The sequence below is a fragment of the Choloepus didactylus genome, chromosome 6 (genome assembly GCF_015220235.1).
Source record: "Choloepus didactylus isolate mChoDid1 chromosome 6, mChoDid1.pri, whole genome shotgun sequence".
NCBI lineage: Eukaryota > Metazoa > Chordata > Mammalia > Pilosa > Megalonychidae > Choloepus > Choloepus didactylus.
The window spans coordinates 130,771,067-130,788,104 of record NC_051312.1 but is presented as its reverse complement, the minus strand read 5'-3'; the positions used below and the strand labels follow the sequence as shown (position 1 = coordinate 130,788,104).

The following is a 17,038-nucleotide window of genomic DNA, read 5'->3' as shown; positions in this document are numbered from 1 at the left end:
CTATGTTCATAAGGGTTATTTATCTGATATTTTATTTATCTATACAGTCTTTGTTTGGTTTTATTACCAAGGTAATGCTGGCCTCATAAAATTATTCGGGAAGCTTTCTTTCCTCTTTTATTCTCCAGAAGACAGTCTGTAAAATTGGTATTATTTCTTCTTTACATGTTTGATAAAATTTTCCCTTGAAACCATCTGGGCCTGGAGATTTCTTTTTCAGAAGGGTTTTAACTATGAGTTCATTATTTATTTAAATGATTTAGAACTATTTGGATTACTACTTACTCTTTGGAGAGTTTTGTAGTTTGTGGCTTTCAAGGAATTTGTCCATTTCATCTAAGCCTTCTTTATGTACATAGAGTTGTTTGCAGAGTTCCCTTATTATCCCTTAATGTCTGTGGGTTCTGTAGTGATATCCCTTCTTTCATTCCTGATTTGGGCTATTTGTGTCGTCTCTTTTTTTTTCTTCATCTGTCTGGTCAAAACTTTATTAATTTTATTGATCATTTTAAAGAACTAGCTTTTGGTTCTATTCATTTTCTCTGTTGTATTTCTGTTTCTAATTTTAATCATTGCTACTCTAACCTTTGTTCCCTTCCTTCTTTCTTTTTCTAGTTTTTTTAAGTGGAAGATTAAATTGTTGATTTAATACCTGTCATCTTTTCTGTTACATAAATTTAATCCTTTAAATTCCATTCTAAATACTGCTTTAACTTCATACAATAGATATTAATAAGCTATTAATAAGTTGAATTGTCCTTTTCCTTCAGTTCAAAATGTTTCTAATAGCCCTTGAATCTTCCTCTTGACTAATGGAGTATGAAAAAGTGTGTTGTTTAATTTCCAGGTGTTTGGTGAGATTTGCTAGTTATCTTTCTGTTACTGATTTCTAGTGTAATTTCATTATGGTCAGAGAACATACTTTGAATAATTTTAATTCTTTCAAATTTGTTTAGGTTTGTTTTATGACCCAGGATATGTTCTATCTTGCTAATTTCTTGTACACTTGAAAAGAATGCTTATTCTGCTGATGTTGGGTGATGTGTTCGATCAGGTATAATTGATTGATTGTTTTCTTAATTCTTTTATATATTTTTTGACTTTCTGTCTGCTTGTTCTATTGCTAAGAGTATTGTTGACATTTCCAGTTATAATTTTGAATTTGTCCTTTTCTCCTTTCATTTATATATTTTTATTGATGTTTTTGAAACTATATCTTTGTATTTAAAATTGGTTAATTATAGAGAGCATAGAGTTAGTTTATGTTTTTTAATCCACTCTGACACTTGCTGTCTTTTAATTGATATTTTAGACCCAATTTAATGTAATGATTGATATGCTTTGATTTAGCATATTGTTTTCTCTGTTTTTAATCCTTCTTTTCCTCCTTCCTTACCTTCTTTTGTGTGTTTTTAAAACCTTTAATAGGCTTTATTTTTAAGTACAATTTTAGAGTTACAGAATAACTTAGCAGGTAATACTCAGAGTGCCAAAAAAACACCCAACACCCAACACCCACATCCACACACAACTTCCCTTTATTAACATCTTGCATTAGTGTGGTATGTTTATTACAATTAATGAACCAATATTCATACATTATTATTACCTATAGACCTTAGTTTACATTAAGGTTCATGTTTTCTGTGTTGTACAATTCTACGGGTTTTTGCAAATGCATAATAACATGTATCTACAATAAAAGTTTAATACAGAATAATTTCACCTTCTAAAAGTTCTCTGAAGTTCATCTATTCATCCCTCTTCTCCCTTTCTCAAAACTCCTGTCAATCACTGATCTTTCTACCATTGCCATAGTTTTGCCTTTTTCATAATGTCGTATAGTTGAATTATACAGCATATAGCCTTTTCAGACTGGCTTCCTTCAGTTAGCAATATACATTTAAAAGTTCTCCCATGTTATTCTATGGCTTGATACCTCATTTCTTTTTATCACTGAATAATATTCCATTATATGCATATACCAGAGCTTGTTTTTCCTATTCACCTATTGAAGTACATGTAGATTGTTTCCAGCTTTTGGTAAACATCAATAGAGCTGCTGTAAATATTTGCATGCAGCTTTTTGTGTGGACGTAAGTTTTCATCTCACTTGGGTAAATATGTAGAAGCACAATTGCTGAAATGCATGGTAATACTATATCTAGCTTTATAAGAAACTGCCAAACTATTTTCCAAAAATCCTTGCCCTCGTCGATGTTACCTAATAGTAGGTGAGGATAAAAAACAATAGATAATCATAATAAATAATCAATAATTGATATAGAATTTTAAAAAGTGAAAAGTACTTATGTAAAAAAGAAATTGAACAGGGAAGAGGGATGTCAAGTGAGGAGGCGGGGTAGTTTCCAGTATTCAATTAAAATTATATACATTTGAGCAAAGACTTAAAGGAGATAAGGGTTTATCTATGTGCACACTTGAAAGAAGGGCAGGCACAGGGAACATCCAGTGCAAGAGTCCTGAGAGAGGAGTAAAGAGACAGCATGACTGGGGCAAGTGAGCAAAGAGTAAAGTAGTGTGGTAAGAAAAAAAAAAAAGGCTCCTCCAAAGATATCCATATCCTGATCCCTGGCACTGATGAATGCTACATTATTTGGAAAAAGAGTCTTTAAAGATGTCATTAAGTTTAGGATCTTGAGATGGGGAAAGTATCCTAGATTATGTGGGTAGGTCCTAAATGCAATCAGATGTATCCTTATAAGATATAAGAGGGAGGCAGAGGAGATGATATGAAGACAGAGCAGAGAGAGGTTTAAAGATGTTGGCCTTGAAGATTGGAATGATGTGGCCACAAGCCAAGGAATGCTGGCAGCTACCAGAAGCTGGAAGAAGCAAGGAACAGATTCTCCCCTAGACCTCCAGAGGGAGTGTGGCCCTGCCAACACCTTGGTTTTGGCCCAGTGAAACTGTTTTCAGACTGCTGGCCTCCAGAACTTTGAAAGAATAAATCTCTGTGGGTATATGCCACCAAGCAATGGATAATGTAGAGTCTAGTAGGCCATTGCAAGGACTTTGGATTTTACTCTGAGTAAATGATGAGCCATTGCTAGGCTTTGAGAAGAGTAATGACATGACCTGACTGATGTTTTTTTTGGCTGCTGTGCTGAAAATAAAAGGAAGGCAGAGGCAAGAATAGATGCAGGAGACTAGTTAGGAGGCTATTGCAATTATCCAGGCAAAGGACAATGGCAGCACAGGGTTACAGCAGTGGAGATGAGATCAGATTGTGCATCTACTTTGAAGATAAAATCAAAAGGTGGATTTGGATGTGCTGTGTGAGAAAAAAAGTGGAGTTGCAAATGACTGTAAAGTTTTTGGTCTGAGCAAAAGGAAAAATAGAGTCTCCATCAAATGAGAAAGGGATGACTATGATGGAGTGGGTCTGGGAAGAATTTCAAAAATTCAATTTTGGGTTCATTATGTTTGAAATATCTTTTAGAAATCCAGTGCTGATGTGTTAGAAATTACCTGTGTGAGACTGAATTTGATACAAAGATCTGGACTGGAGGTAAAATGTGGGTGTTTGAGGCATATAGATTGAAAATAGTCATGAGACTGGATGAAATTACCAAAGGACTGAGTGAAGACATTGAAGAGAAGAGGATAAAGGACTGGGCCCTGGGGAACTCCAACAATCAACATGTTGAGAAGAAGCAGAACCAGTAAAGGAATTTGAGAATGTGTTACCAGTGAGATAGGAAGAGAACAAAAAGAGCATGGTATTGTAGAAGTCAGATGAAGAATATGTATCAAAGAAGAGCAAGTGATTAACTGAATCAGATAGATGAGAACAGAGAATCGACTATAGGATTCAGCAACATGGAGGTCACTGGTGACTTCGACAAGTGTTGGGGACGATTAAGGTAGCATGTATAAAATCCACCCTCAGTGATGCCGGAGATATGCAACATGGCCGCCAGGGCTGATGCAAGAACAGCCTAAGCTATAATTAGCCTTCTTCTAGGAAGTAACAGTAGTTCCCACCTAAGCAGTAGCTAGTTCGCGCCTAAACGGTAGCCGCCTATTGGCCATCCACCCCAGCAACAGCAACCGCCAATCCCCTGCATCTGCCTTCCACCCTAGCAACAGCAGCAGCCAATCCTAGATCACCACCCATTTTTACTAGCCACTCCCTCTACCTTAGAGCATATATACCCTGCCTCTTCAATAAAGTTTTGCAGCTTGATCAGAAACCTGTCTTGCTGTCATTCTTCGTGTCTCTTGTCCCATACCATTCCTCCCTCACAGGACTCGGAGCCTCCGTTGAACGTCCCGCGGGCCGGGACAGACAAGAGCAGTTTCACTGGATGTAGATGGCAAAATCCAGATCCAAATGGGTGTGAGAAAGAACGAAAGGAGATAAATTGAAGGCAACATACTGCAAAAGGGGCAGTAGGTGGTGGGTAGAAATGAAGTCAAAATAAGATTTTATAAGACAGGAGAAATAACAGCATGTTTTGCTGATGGGAGTATTCCTACGGAAAGAAAAAAATTATTCTGTTGAGCATGGGATGGAACCTGGAGCCACTGAGTACAGAGGTTTTAAGGGATGCAATTGTATGTACAAGCAAGGGATTGCTTTCAGATGGGATCAGTGAATTTATGATAACAAAACGAAGACAGCATATGTGCCAGTATGTGGGTAGATATGATGGTGGGAATTTGTGAAAGTTCTCTTCTGATTGATTCAATATTGTCAGGGAAATGGGAGCAAGAGCATCAGCTGAGAGTGAGGATGGGGGAAGAGGTGTTGGAGGTTTGAAGAGAGAGAAGTTGGAAGCAGCTGAGGAAACACAGTGCGTAGCATAAACTTATAGAAGGAAGGATCTTTCTACTTGTAGCTGATCCTCTGTGACAGCTGAATACCAGGTCTATAAACTAATTATGCACATTGCCAAATTGAAGATTAGATCAAATTCTCAACCACACTGTGTCTTCAGGGTTAAAGTTAATTCCCTGATTGGCAAAGACTGGGATCTTGTTAATTGGAATGGAAAAATTCTGGAGAAGCAATGAATATCCAGGATCTTGAACTTCTATGTGCCATTGAACCTCAATTTTGGAACAACATGATAATCTCTCCCATTAGGATGGCTATTCCAACATTTGGCCTCGAGTAAGCATGGACCCAGAAGTGATATGCAAAGGCCTAATAGGTAAGAAATGCTCATTACTCTACCTAAGTGTTCTGAACTCCACTGGGGGCTAGAGCAGGGATGTAAGATTCTAGACTCGGTCAAGCTGGGTTGATGCTAAAGCAGCAGAAGTCTTGTAAATATGGTAATCCCAGCAGAAAAGGCAGTTGGATAGACATTTTAATCCATGTTCAGGAAATGACATGATCCACTGAAGCCCTCAGCTAATGTCTTATAAGTCACCACACTCCCCCTCCACCCCATCACCCACAACAGGAACAAAGCTAACAGCTATCTTTTAAGATCTTGTAAGACTTGTAGTGTCAAAAGAAAAAAAATTGATCCATTTCAAGTCATTTTCCAGGCACCAAGCAGAAATGAACTGCTGTAGGCATGTAGCCCCTCCCGGGAAAATCCCCTACTAGCAGATACTTGCACAGGTGGATTTGTTGAGCAAGAAACTCATATCAGTACAAAAGATGTGAGACAATAGGAGGATGCCCACTGAATTTAAGTACTACCATCCATTTAACATCCAGGAGCAGCAAGCCTCCAAATGCTAGCTGCATATCATGTTACAAGACGACGGTGATAACCTACTCTGCTAATAAACAATGATTGATTCTATCAAGGTTCATTTGTGTTTTTTTTCCTTCTCTTTTCTAAATGGTAGTTGAAGTACTAAAGATCTATAAACTCCTGCTGCTGAGATCCTTAAAGTTAACTTGTCTACAACCACCACTTAGTGACAACCTGTTATGCCTCCTATTCTTAGACTTTGCAGGAGATTCTACATGTACTGTTACCATAACCAGTCTCGTTTTCTTGGGCTAGCTTAGTAGGTTTGTGTTCCTTTTAATTAAATGAGCATGACAGAAACATTGTGCCAAGGAATTTGGGCTGTACCATGCTTCATTGGGGGGCCACTGAAAATAGAATAACATATTCAAATTTTCATCTTAGAAATATAACTTTGGATTCTTGAACACAAAGATATTTCTGAGCAGGCTGAGACTACAGCAGAGAAATTAATTAGAGGACTATTTCAAACCTTTAGATGAGAAATGACAAAGGACTGGACCAAAGAAAGACAACGAGGATGGAGAAAAACAGATGCAAGCAATATGCAGGGGTTAGCTCTTATAAGACTTGGTGGCTGATTGCCTGTGGAGAAAACTTCAGTGGTTTTTACAGATGGGATGTGGCAACAATTTCCAAGAGAGGAGAGAAAGGATAAAGAGCAGGGGCTTGTTTCTATTTGATTTTGTTTGTTTTGTTTTGTTTTGATCAACAGAGGGTAATAAGGGAGATGATAAAATTCAGTCCACTTTTTTTTTTTTTTTGGTTTGGTTTTTGTTTTGGTTTTTATTTTTGTTTTGCATTCTAACATGATGGGACACTTAGGTAGAGATATCCCATAAAAAACATAACATCAAGAGTGGGGCTCAAGAAGATCTAAGATGGCGGCATAGAGAGGAGAGGAAGCTAAGTAGTCCCCCTGGAACAACTGAAAAACACCAGAAACAACTAGTAAACAATCCAGAATAACTGCGGGGGGACAAACGTGACCATCCATTCACCATACACCAACCTGAATTGGGAGGAATGCCCAAGATCACAGCATAAAATCTGTAAATAAAAACTGCAGATCCAAATCAGGAGACCCCTCCCCCACAGCCCGAGCTACAAAGCCTCATGGTGCCAGAGAGAAGCTCTCTCCCAGCAAGTGAATATAGCTCAGCTGAGCTCCAACTGGGGTTTTAATTAATGAGTGTGAACTGCTCACTACAAAGTACGCATCCCCAAAAAACAGACAGAGGCTTTGGGTGACGACTGACCTTGGAGAGCTGGAAGGTCGCCTCAGACTAGCTCTGAAGGGGACTCTCTGTTCCTTTTTTGGCTCAGTGGAGAAAGCCTCAGCCATTTTCAGTTCCCAGTTCTGTGACCCGGACAAGGGTATAGCACAGGCAGAGAGAGACCATTGAAATGCTAACGACCTCCACCTGAGGGGTCTGTCTTCTCTAGGAGGAAAGGGGTGGGGCCGTTTCCATTCAGAACCAGACCCAGAGCCTGGGGGAACACGGCCATACCTCCTCACACCAGTCAAGAATTATAGGCTAACAGGCGCCACCTGCTGGGCAGAAAAACACAGTGACTGGAGGCCTCACAGGGTGTACCAATTTTCTAAGACACACCCTCAGGGAAACTGGATACTGAATATTTCTTCCTTCTGGGACCTGAGACCATTCTGGTCTGGGGAGGCCTGATTGGGGTAACCAAGGAAACCATGCCTAGACAACAGAAAACTACAACCTAAACTAAGAAAAATGAGGTTATGGCCTGATCAGGGGAACAAACTTGCACTTCAACTGTGATTCAGGAATTAAAACAACTAATAATAAGTCAATTCAAAAAATTTAGGGAAGACATGGTGAAAGAGCTGAACCATATAATGAAAACACAGGACATACATAAGGTAGAAATTGAAAGTTCAAAAAACCAACTGGCAGAATCTATGGAAATGAAAGTCACAGCACAAGAGATGAAAGACACAATGGAAACATACAACAGCAGATCTCAAGAGGCAGAAGAAAACACTCAGGAACTGGAGAACAAGACACCTGAAAGCCTATACACAAAACAACAGATAGAGAAAAGAATGGAAAAATATGAGCAACGTCTCTGGGAACTTAAAGACAAAACGAAAAGCAAGAATTTATGTGTCATTGGTGTCCCAGAAGGAGAAGAGAAGGCAAAAGGGGCAGAAGCAATAATAGAGGAAATAATCAATGAAAATTTCCCATCGCTTATGAAAGACATAAAATTACGGATCCAAGAAGCGCAGCGTACTCCAAACAGAATAGATCTGAATAGGCCTACGCCAAGACACTTAATAATCGGATTATAAAACATCAAAGATAAAGAGAGAATCCTGAAAGCAGCAAGAGAGAAGTGATCTATCACATACAAAGGAATCTTGATAAGACTATGTGTGGATTTCTCAATAGAAACCATGGAGGCAAGAAGGAAGTGGGGTGATATATTTAAGATGCTGAAAGAGAAAAACCAGTAACCAAGAATCCTATATCCAGCAAAACTATCCTTCAGATATGAGGGAAAACTTAAAATATTCTCTGACAAACAATGACAGAGTTTGTGAACAAAATTCCTGCTCTACAGGAAACACTAAAGGAAGCACTGCAGACAGAAAGGAAAAGACAGGAGTGAGAGGTTTGGAAAACAGTTTTCAGAGATAGTAGCACAGCAATGTAAGTACACTGAACAAAGATGACTGTGAATATGGTTGAAAGAGGAAGGCTTGGATCATGTGTGACACTAGAACAAAAGACTAATGATAAAGACTGGAACTGTGTAACTCAGGGAAACCTAGGGTGCTCAACGATTGTAATAAAAGGTACAAATATGTTTTTACATGAGGTAGAACAAATGAATGTCAACACTGCAAGGTGTTAAAAATAGAGTGGGATTGGGGGGAAAATACAATCAATGCAAACTAGAGGCTAGAATTAACAGAAACATTGTATTATGCTTCCTTTAATGTAACAAAAGCAATATACTAAAGCTAAATGCATATGAGGGGGTGGGGAATAGGGGAAGGGTATGGGACTCCTGGCATTGATGATGTTGTCTGACTCTTTATTCTACTTTAGGTTAATGCTATCTTTCCTTTTGTCACCTTCTAGCTATCAAGTTTTTTTGTTTGTTTGTTTGTTTTTCTCTCTTTCTCTTGCCTTTATCTTTTGCCTCTCTGCCTTCTTTGACTCTTCCTCCATCTTTATGGAAGAAACGTCCTTCTATAGGGAGTGGCGATGGTGCTCAATACATAAATATGTGACTATATGGGGAAACAACGATTGTTTACTTAGGACGGAATCTATAGTGTTTGAACAAAACCATCTTAAAAGAAATGGGTTGATGAAGAAACTTGAGGGCACTACATTGAGTGAAATCAGACAGACAAATAAAGGCAAATATTGCAGGGTCTCACTGATATGAACTAATTATAATATGTAAACTCATAGACATGAAATATAAGTTACCAGGATATAGAATGAGGAGGCTAAAGAATGGGGAGCAGTTGCTTATTATGAGCAGAATGTTCAACTAGGGTGAACTTAAATAGTTGGAAATGGACATGGGTGATGGTAGCATGTAATCAGAATAACTAACAGTGCTAAAAGTTGTGTGAAGGTGGTGGAAAGGGTAAGCTCAGAGTCACGCATGTCACCAGAAGGAAAGCTGGAGGTTAAAAGATGGGAATGTATAAAACAGTGAATCTTATGGTGGACAATGTCTGTGATTAACTATACAAATATTAGAAATCTCTCTTATGAAATGGAAAAAATGTGACACTATAACTAGAAGTTAATAATAGAGAGGCATATAGGGAAAAAATATATACCTATTGCAAACTATATGCTACAGTCAGTAGTATTTTAACATTCTTTCATCAACAGTAACAAATGTACTATACCAAAACTATGAACCAATAATGGAGGGGGGGGGGCGTGGTTAGGGGTATGGGAGGATTTGAGTTTCCTTTTTTTTTTTTTGTCTTAATTTCCTTTCTGGGGCAGTGAAAATATTCTAAAAATTGAAAAAAAAATAATTGTGTTGATGGAGGCACAGCTGTATGGTGGTGCCATGGGCAATTGACTGTACATTTTGGATCTTTGGATAGTTGTATGGTATCTGAACAATCTCAATAAAAATATATATATATTAAACAAAAGAGTGGGGTTCAAGAGCTTTCAACTCTGGGAGTACATAGGACAGAGATTCTCAAATTTTAGCATGCATGAGATTCATCTGGGGAGCTTGTTTATGTTTATAATCTTAGGTTCAGTTTCAGAGATTCCTTTTTCAGTAGCTCTAGAGTAGGGCTGTAAATCTGCATTTTGCACATGCACAGACACACACACACACACATGCAAATATGAGTATTTTGGTGCAGAATCCCCAGACCTCACTTTGAAGACTACTGATATTGGTAAGTGTGGAAGGAACATGGAGATATGAATTAAACTGTACAAGCATGGAAGAGAAGATCAAAGGAAGAAATCCTTTATGCTGATATGTACAAAGAGATCCAATAAGAGAGACCTTCTGATCTGTGGCCAGACAGCTCTATTATTTACAAGTTCACATTATTTGTTGGAATGTCCTAGACTTGTGGTGCTTCTTGTTTGAAGTTGGGGGTTTGTGTTGAACAAAGGTGAGAGAAACACTTTTAAAAGAAGTTGGGTTCCAATTGTGAAGGGCCTTGAATGGCTAAACTAAGGATTTTGATCTTTGTGCATCATTGGTGAATGCCAGTGAAAGCTTTTCATCATGACAAGAGCATGATGAAAGCAGGATTTTTGAAAGAGGACTTTTGTACTAAATGGTTGGGAGGAAGAGAGACTGGAAGCAAGATCAGTTAAGAAAGACTACAGAGAGGGCAAATCAAAGGAACACCAACTTAACTAGGGAAAGAAGAAGGCAGAGGACTGAAACAGAGATTTAATTAGACTGGAGTCACAGATACCAAGGCAGGAAAGAATTTTGCAGCTGGATGGTTAGCAGTATCAATTACTACAGAGATGGCCACAGACCCACCTGCCACTAAAAACACAACACAATAATAACATATGTATTGTCAAAGAGATTTGTGCTGACCAGAGAAATCTCTCATCCACATCCTATAGCTAAGAGAAAATGCTTTTAGTTTTTTTTCTTCCTTTGATAAAGGTAAGCATTCAAATGAATTCACTATGACCTTCTCTGAAAAAAGAAAACAATTCTTACCTTTGCATGATCTTTCGGAGCCAAGTAAATGATCCAGAAAACTGATACAAACACCAACGTCAGCAGTAACTTACGAGCTGCTATGTTTGGAAACAAAGTGAATATCCTATAAAAGAGGACAGGAGAAATAATTACACACAAAATCAAAGGAACATGGCATTGCTCTGTACATAATGGTTTCTGCTCAGTAATTTCCAGGACAGGATTATGTTCAACGGAGCTGCTATCTCCTGGGTTTTCAGAAAGTTCCATTATATGTTCTATTAGAAATTAGAAATAGAAGTCTTCCCTGAGGCAGGGAGCTGAACTGGAGGAGGGACTCCTGGTTGCCGACACTCAGACTGTTTCTCCAGTTTGGAGTCACAACATCATGTCTAAGACCCAGCAGACACAGCAGTTTTAGCAAATATTTACCCTAAGGAACACTTTTTTTCTGGTGCCCTCTAGCGAATCCTGGTCTCTAAATCTCTCTCTGATGCACATGCATATATATTCACACACATGCACATGCATTATCTGATGCCCTCCCTCTCTGGTCTCATCTGCCTCCAAAAAACCCCTTACAGACCTCCCATTTGGTTTTTGGTTTTGGGGGGTGGTTTTTGTTTTTTTTTTTGCAGTTTGTTTACTTCTCAGGTTTTGATGTCCTCACACTGAAATAGTGAGAAAGACTGCCAGAAAGGGTAAGGTGTATTCATTCTTGAGAAAAGATCCTCATGGAGTGGCTAGAATTTTAGTTTTAGTTTTTTGAAGCCAGAATCCTAAAAGCATGTGGCAAAAAGCTAAAGTATGGCAGTGTTTCTCAAACCTTTCTGACCCAGATTCATTGTAAAAAAAAAAAAAATCATATTAAATCCCAACTCTGGTCATGCATCTGTGAGCATGTGCACACATACACATGCACACACATTAAAAGTCTCATAAAACAATACTCACCCTTACTCCCTGCAAATGCACTGATATTTTCTATTTATATCATTTTAGTCCATTTTTTAAATGTTTGCAATGCCCAGAAATCTAATTGTATTGTCCTCTAAAGGGTTGCAGCATTCCATTTGTAAACCATGACTGCCTTGTGGTCCCCTCTCTACTTCTCCACTAAAGCCTGCGAGTGGGAGTTGGAAGGTAGCTACGTGTGGATGAATATCTTCTCCATCATGTTCGCTCAGACAAGTGACAGCCATCCAGAGAGTCTCCTTGGCTGAAGTGGTGCTTGAGTTTATTTCAGAGTCAGAGTTTCCCTATAAGCTTCATTGATCAAAAGCTGAACTGCCATTTGTGGCTAGAGTGTGCCAGTGGGAAGACCTCGGTTCAATGTTCTGCTCCTGCTCATCACAGAGGCAGAATAAAGAAGCCAGGAAGGAGCACCTAAGTTTGATTTTAGAGAATGGACATCTGATCACAGGCTTTCCTTTGGTTGAGACCTTACATATTTATATAGAAAGTGCCCTTCCCTTGCTCACTCCTTGGTTCTGCAACCACGTGAGAGTGAACAGCTGACGTACCTGAAAACTGGAAAGAGGGAAGGCAGAAGCTCCGGTCCACAGTTCCTGAACCATTGGGAACTGATTTGTCTGGTTACTCTCAATATTGGGAGTGCTTTCTTTGTAAATTCCTTTCCTGTGTTCTTAACATTATATACATCAAGATGACTTAAAGTAAATCTCAGCTCATAGGAGGAACGACCACAGGTCCAAATCCCACCACAATATGCATATGTGACAAAGTTAGAAGAAATCCGAAAGAGCAAAGTCTACAGATGTGGACATCACTGTCACTGGTGGTGGGGAGTGGTCACACTGCAGCCACCAAGCAGGGCTGCTCATTCTCCATCCGCCCCCTCCCGTCTTCTTCACAAATCAGCTTTTACCACCATTTCACACAGTCATGCTCTATTTCTCAATGTGCATTGTTCTGCATGGGCATGTGTGTGTATTTCGTATATATGCATATTGTAAACACTATATCTGTCTATCTATCTATCAGACTGCGTTTGTTTCCATCTGTGCCAAATCCCTCCAGGCACATATACTTATAACTGTAAGGATATCAGGGCTGTGATCACAGTACCTGGCACAGAGACTGAGTAGATAATTTCTAGGAAAAAAAAATGTATTGACTGAAAAGAGACATAGCTCCTGCCAATGCTTCCCCTCCTGTATGAAGCATGTTCCTCTCCAGGATCTCATGCCACAGCACTGTGACAATTAAAATAATGGATCCAGGATTCTTAAACTAAACTCCAGAAGCCTTCTTCCCTCCATGGTTCTGAGTGAAAACATTAGGCTCCATAAAGCCTGGATGATAAATGTGGGCACAATCATAATTACCACAGCCATAGTAAACAGACAAATGCTTTGTACCCCTACAACATATAATTAGCTCATGTTATTTTCATAACAGTTGTTGAGCTTGTCAGGACAGATGGCACCACTCCTGTGTGACTGAGAAGGAGCCCAGGGCACAGAGGGGGGCTATGAAACTGGCCGGCAGTCAGCGTCAGTGGGTGAACTGAGGCTAGAGCTCCAGTCCCTGGACTTGTGTGGGCCTGCAGTCCACTGGGATGGGCATGAGGGGTTCAGAGTGGGTGGCATCATCCCCGAGACAGATATGCGAAGACATAATGTGACCTGCTTTGTTGAAGTAATATAGCCTTGGCTTGTACTTCTCAAATTAAAATTATTTTGCCTGATGGTGGGGAAAGTATGAGAACACATTTGGAACAGAAGGGACTGGAATTAAACAGCACTTTTTCCTCATTTTCCTCTAGTGTTAATTTTCCTCAGTGGTTTGGGAAGAAATTAAAAGATATTTAATTCATAAATAATTTAAAATATTTTGATCATCTAAACTTCAACACACCATGCAGGAGAAAAAATTGCAAGATTTGCATGATTTTTAAAAATGAAAGTCCTCCAAGGAATTTTAATCCCTTAGAAGGGTCTTATTTTTAGCCATGCCCATTTCTCTGCCCTTGGAGTACTGTACTTTCATAGAGACGTTTGAGCTAAAATCAGAGAAAGTCCCTGGCACTGACTCAGAGAAAACTATGAGAATTTGTGGGAGTGTTGGCAGCACCCTTGTGGGAGAAGGTACCTGACCTCGTGAACACGAGTATCCAGTCTGTTGAGTGGTAGGGAAAGAGAACTCACTTTTGCTGTGGGTCAGAACATTAACATTACCAGCCCACTCCTGATACTTCCTTACATTTTGAAGGGCATTAATGAATTTTCATAAGAAGGCACTCAGATGGCCCCACTTCTGCCTGTACGAGAAGGCCTGGCTTCTTCTAGTGCTGCCTGTACTGGGAAGGTAAGCTTCTCTGGGATTCAGTATTAGAAAGACCACCTGCCTACAGATATAAGCCACATTCTCCAAACTCAGCTCTTTTATAAGTAATAGTGAATTGGGGAGGCGGGGCGTGAGTAGTTCTCCATTTGCTTACTCATCTCTAATTTCTCAACTCACTCAGAACTCAGCCTGGAAGAGGGATGGTATTTATTAGAACTCCCTTCAAAATATCAATAATTTTCTCTGTATTCACCATGCACCATTAATTGCACTTGAACTTTTTGTTCATCTTCTCATTTAACTCTTACAAACTTAGAGAATTAGATATTCTTATCCCCATTACATAGATGGAAAAAAGGAGACTCAGAAGTAAAATATTTTGCTTCCACTTGTATTCTCTGGGGCTGTGTCTAAGCCATTGCCAAACTATGGTCTATGAGTCATATCTGATTCCTGGCCTGTTTTTGTAACACAAAAACTGTTTTTGTTTTGGAACACAGCCACACCCTTCCATGTGCATGTTGTCTCTGATTGCTTTTGTGCTTCAACAGCAGTGTGGAGTAGTTGCAAAAGAAATCACACAGCCCACGAAGTTTAAAATATTTGCTATCTGGCCCAGTAAAGGAAAAAGTTCACTGACACTTGGTCTATACAATATAACAAATTTTTGGATTATAAAAGTTAAAAAAAAAAAAAGAGCGAACGGCAAGAAGAAAAGCAGGTTGTAATCACAAAGTGGGATAGTGAATTGGCAGGGAAATTATGGTTAATGACAAGTTGTAATATGTATTCATGGTTCTGGTTATCTAAAGCAGTACAAAGGAGGTCACCAGATTGAGGAGGGACAAAATTTATGAGGATTAAAGTGTCCGATGAATCATCCACATGGCCATAAAAAACATCCAGGATTCGGGTAGGATTCGGGTGGGGAAGGAGGTCATGAGCTAAATAAATATCTAAGTGTTTTACGGTGTGGGGGAGAGGTTGATAGATGGCTTAGAAAGGAGGGTGGTGATGAATATTAGAAGAGAATGATCTTTGAAAAGATGGGGATGTTTATGGAGAGGGTGGAGATTTAATTGTTTGAAAGTGACTCTGCTGATTAACAACCCGTTTTCCACTGGCTCTTTGCCACTTATGTTGAAATATCTGACCCTCGATACTTTCTTTGGTGGTTCAGACTGGTCTGTCAGTTTTTATGTCCCTTTATAACACTAACCAAATTTCTAGGCATTTTGATTTAAATTATAATAAAAAGGAATGATGATGAGATGCATGACCTTTGAGAATCCTCCAATTTGTAAATACTACTTCATAACATATAACTTTCTGCACAAAATATTTACATGACATTAATAGAAAATCACAAAGCAGTGCCAAAAAGGGGATTCTGCACTGTTGGCTGGGACCACAAGGTGTTTACATGACCTTTTGCCATGCACCAGTCCCATGGTGGACTGGACTTAAATTCCAATCCCAGAAAATTGACAAGTGACAATCTGTAATGGACTTTTGGGGTTATTCAGGTATAGATGGAACCAAGACTAAATTAATTGATGCCAAGGGCTACTGTAGCATTTCCCAAAGTGCATTCCATGGAAAGCTGTACTCATTGTACCACATGCTCTGTGCACAAAAGATTTCATAGGAAAATAAGGTCAGGAACATTCTAATGCTCACTACTACACAAATGGTTCTGAGATTTTCAGAAAACAAACTTGTTTCACTTTGTTCAAATGAACATTTTATAAAACGATTTGACCAAAGAACTGCCTGCCTCTGCCCCCAGAGAGCATATTAGCATTTTGTGGAATATACCTCATCAACTACCCCTGTGGTTTCTCACAGAGGGGATATATTAAATCTCTTTCTAAAATCCAGAGAAGGCCTCATACAAAGCAAACTTCTAAATAAGATTCTTTCTCATTAGTTAATTCATTAAAAGCTATGGTACTTTCCCTATCCCATATTTAGTACACTCCAGCTATAGGCAGAATGAACTGATATTTCCTGCAATTTGTTCCCAGCATGGGATGCATTCCATCACTAGAGCATAAATCCCACTTAATGGCAATTTTTTTGTTTTTTAACAACTTTATTGAGTTATAATATACATACCATAAAATTTACGTAAGTGTACAATTCACTGAATTTCAATAAACTTACCTAGTTGTGGAACCATCACCACAATCCAGTTGTGGAACGTTTCCATCATCCCCAAAGGCTCCCTCTTGCCCATTTGTAGTCACTCCCCATTCCCACCTCCAGTCTCAGGCAACCATTAATCTGCTCTGGTTAGTAGAGCTTTGCCTTTCCTGGACATTTCATATAAAATGGAATCACACAATATGTAGCCTTTTATATCTGGCCTCTTCAGTTAGCATAATGCTTGAAGTTCATGCATGTTGTAGCATTAATGAGTACTTTATTCCTTTTTATTGCTGAATAATATTCCATTTTACAGCTATACATTGTATTTATCCATTCATCTTTTGATAGGCATTTTAGGTTGTTTCCACTTTCTGGCTATTATGAATAAGACTGCTACAGACATTTAAGTACAATTTTTTGTGTACATGTTTTAATTTATCTGGTATATACCTTGGACAAGAAACTTGGCCCTATAGTAACTCTAAGTTTCACAATTTGAGAAAGAACCCAACTGTTTTCCAAAGCAAGTTCCCCATTTTATATTCCCACCAGTAATGTATAAGTGTTCCAATTTCTCCACATCTTTACCAACACTTGTTATTATCTGTCTTTTTCATTATAGCCATTCT

The 17,038-nt window shown here is 38.9% G+C and overlaps 1 protein-coding gene across 1 annotated transcript in view; it reads right to left on the bottom strand.

The window, feature by feature from the left end:
• Positions 1 to 11,293, bottom strand: part of NXPE2 (neurexophilin and PC-esterase domain family member 2) — a 31,168-nt gene extending 19,875 nt beyond the window's left edge. The window contains 1 exon segment of the mRNA XM_037840091.1: positions 10,968 to 11,293. Within this exon segment, the coding sequence (XP_037696019.1) occupies positions 10,968 to 11,219 (252 nt within the window). The 5' untranslated portion in view covers positions 11,220 to 11,293.
• Positions 11,294 to 17,038: the final 5,745 nt, after the last annotated feature.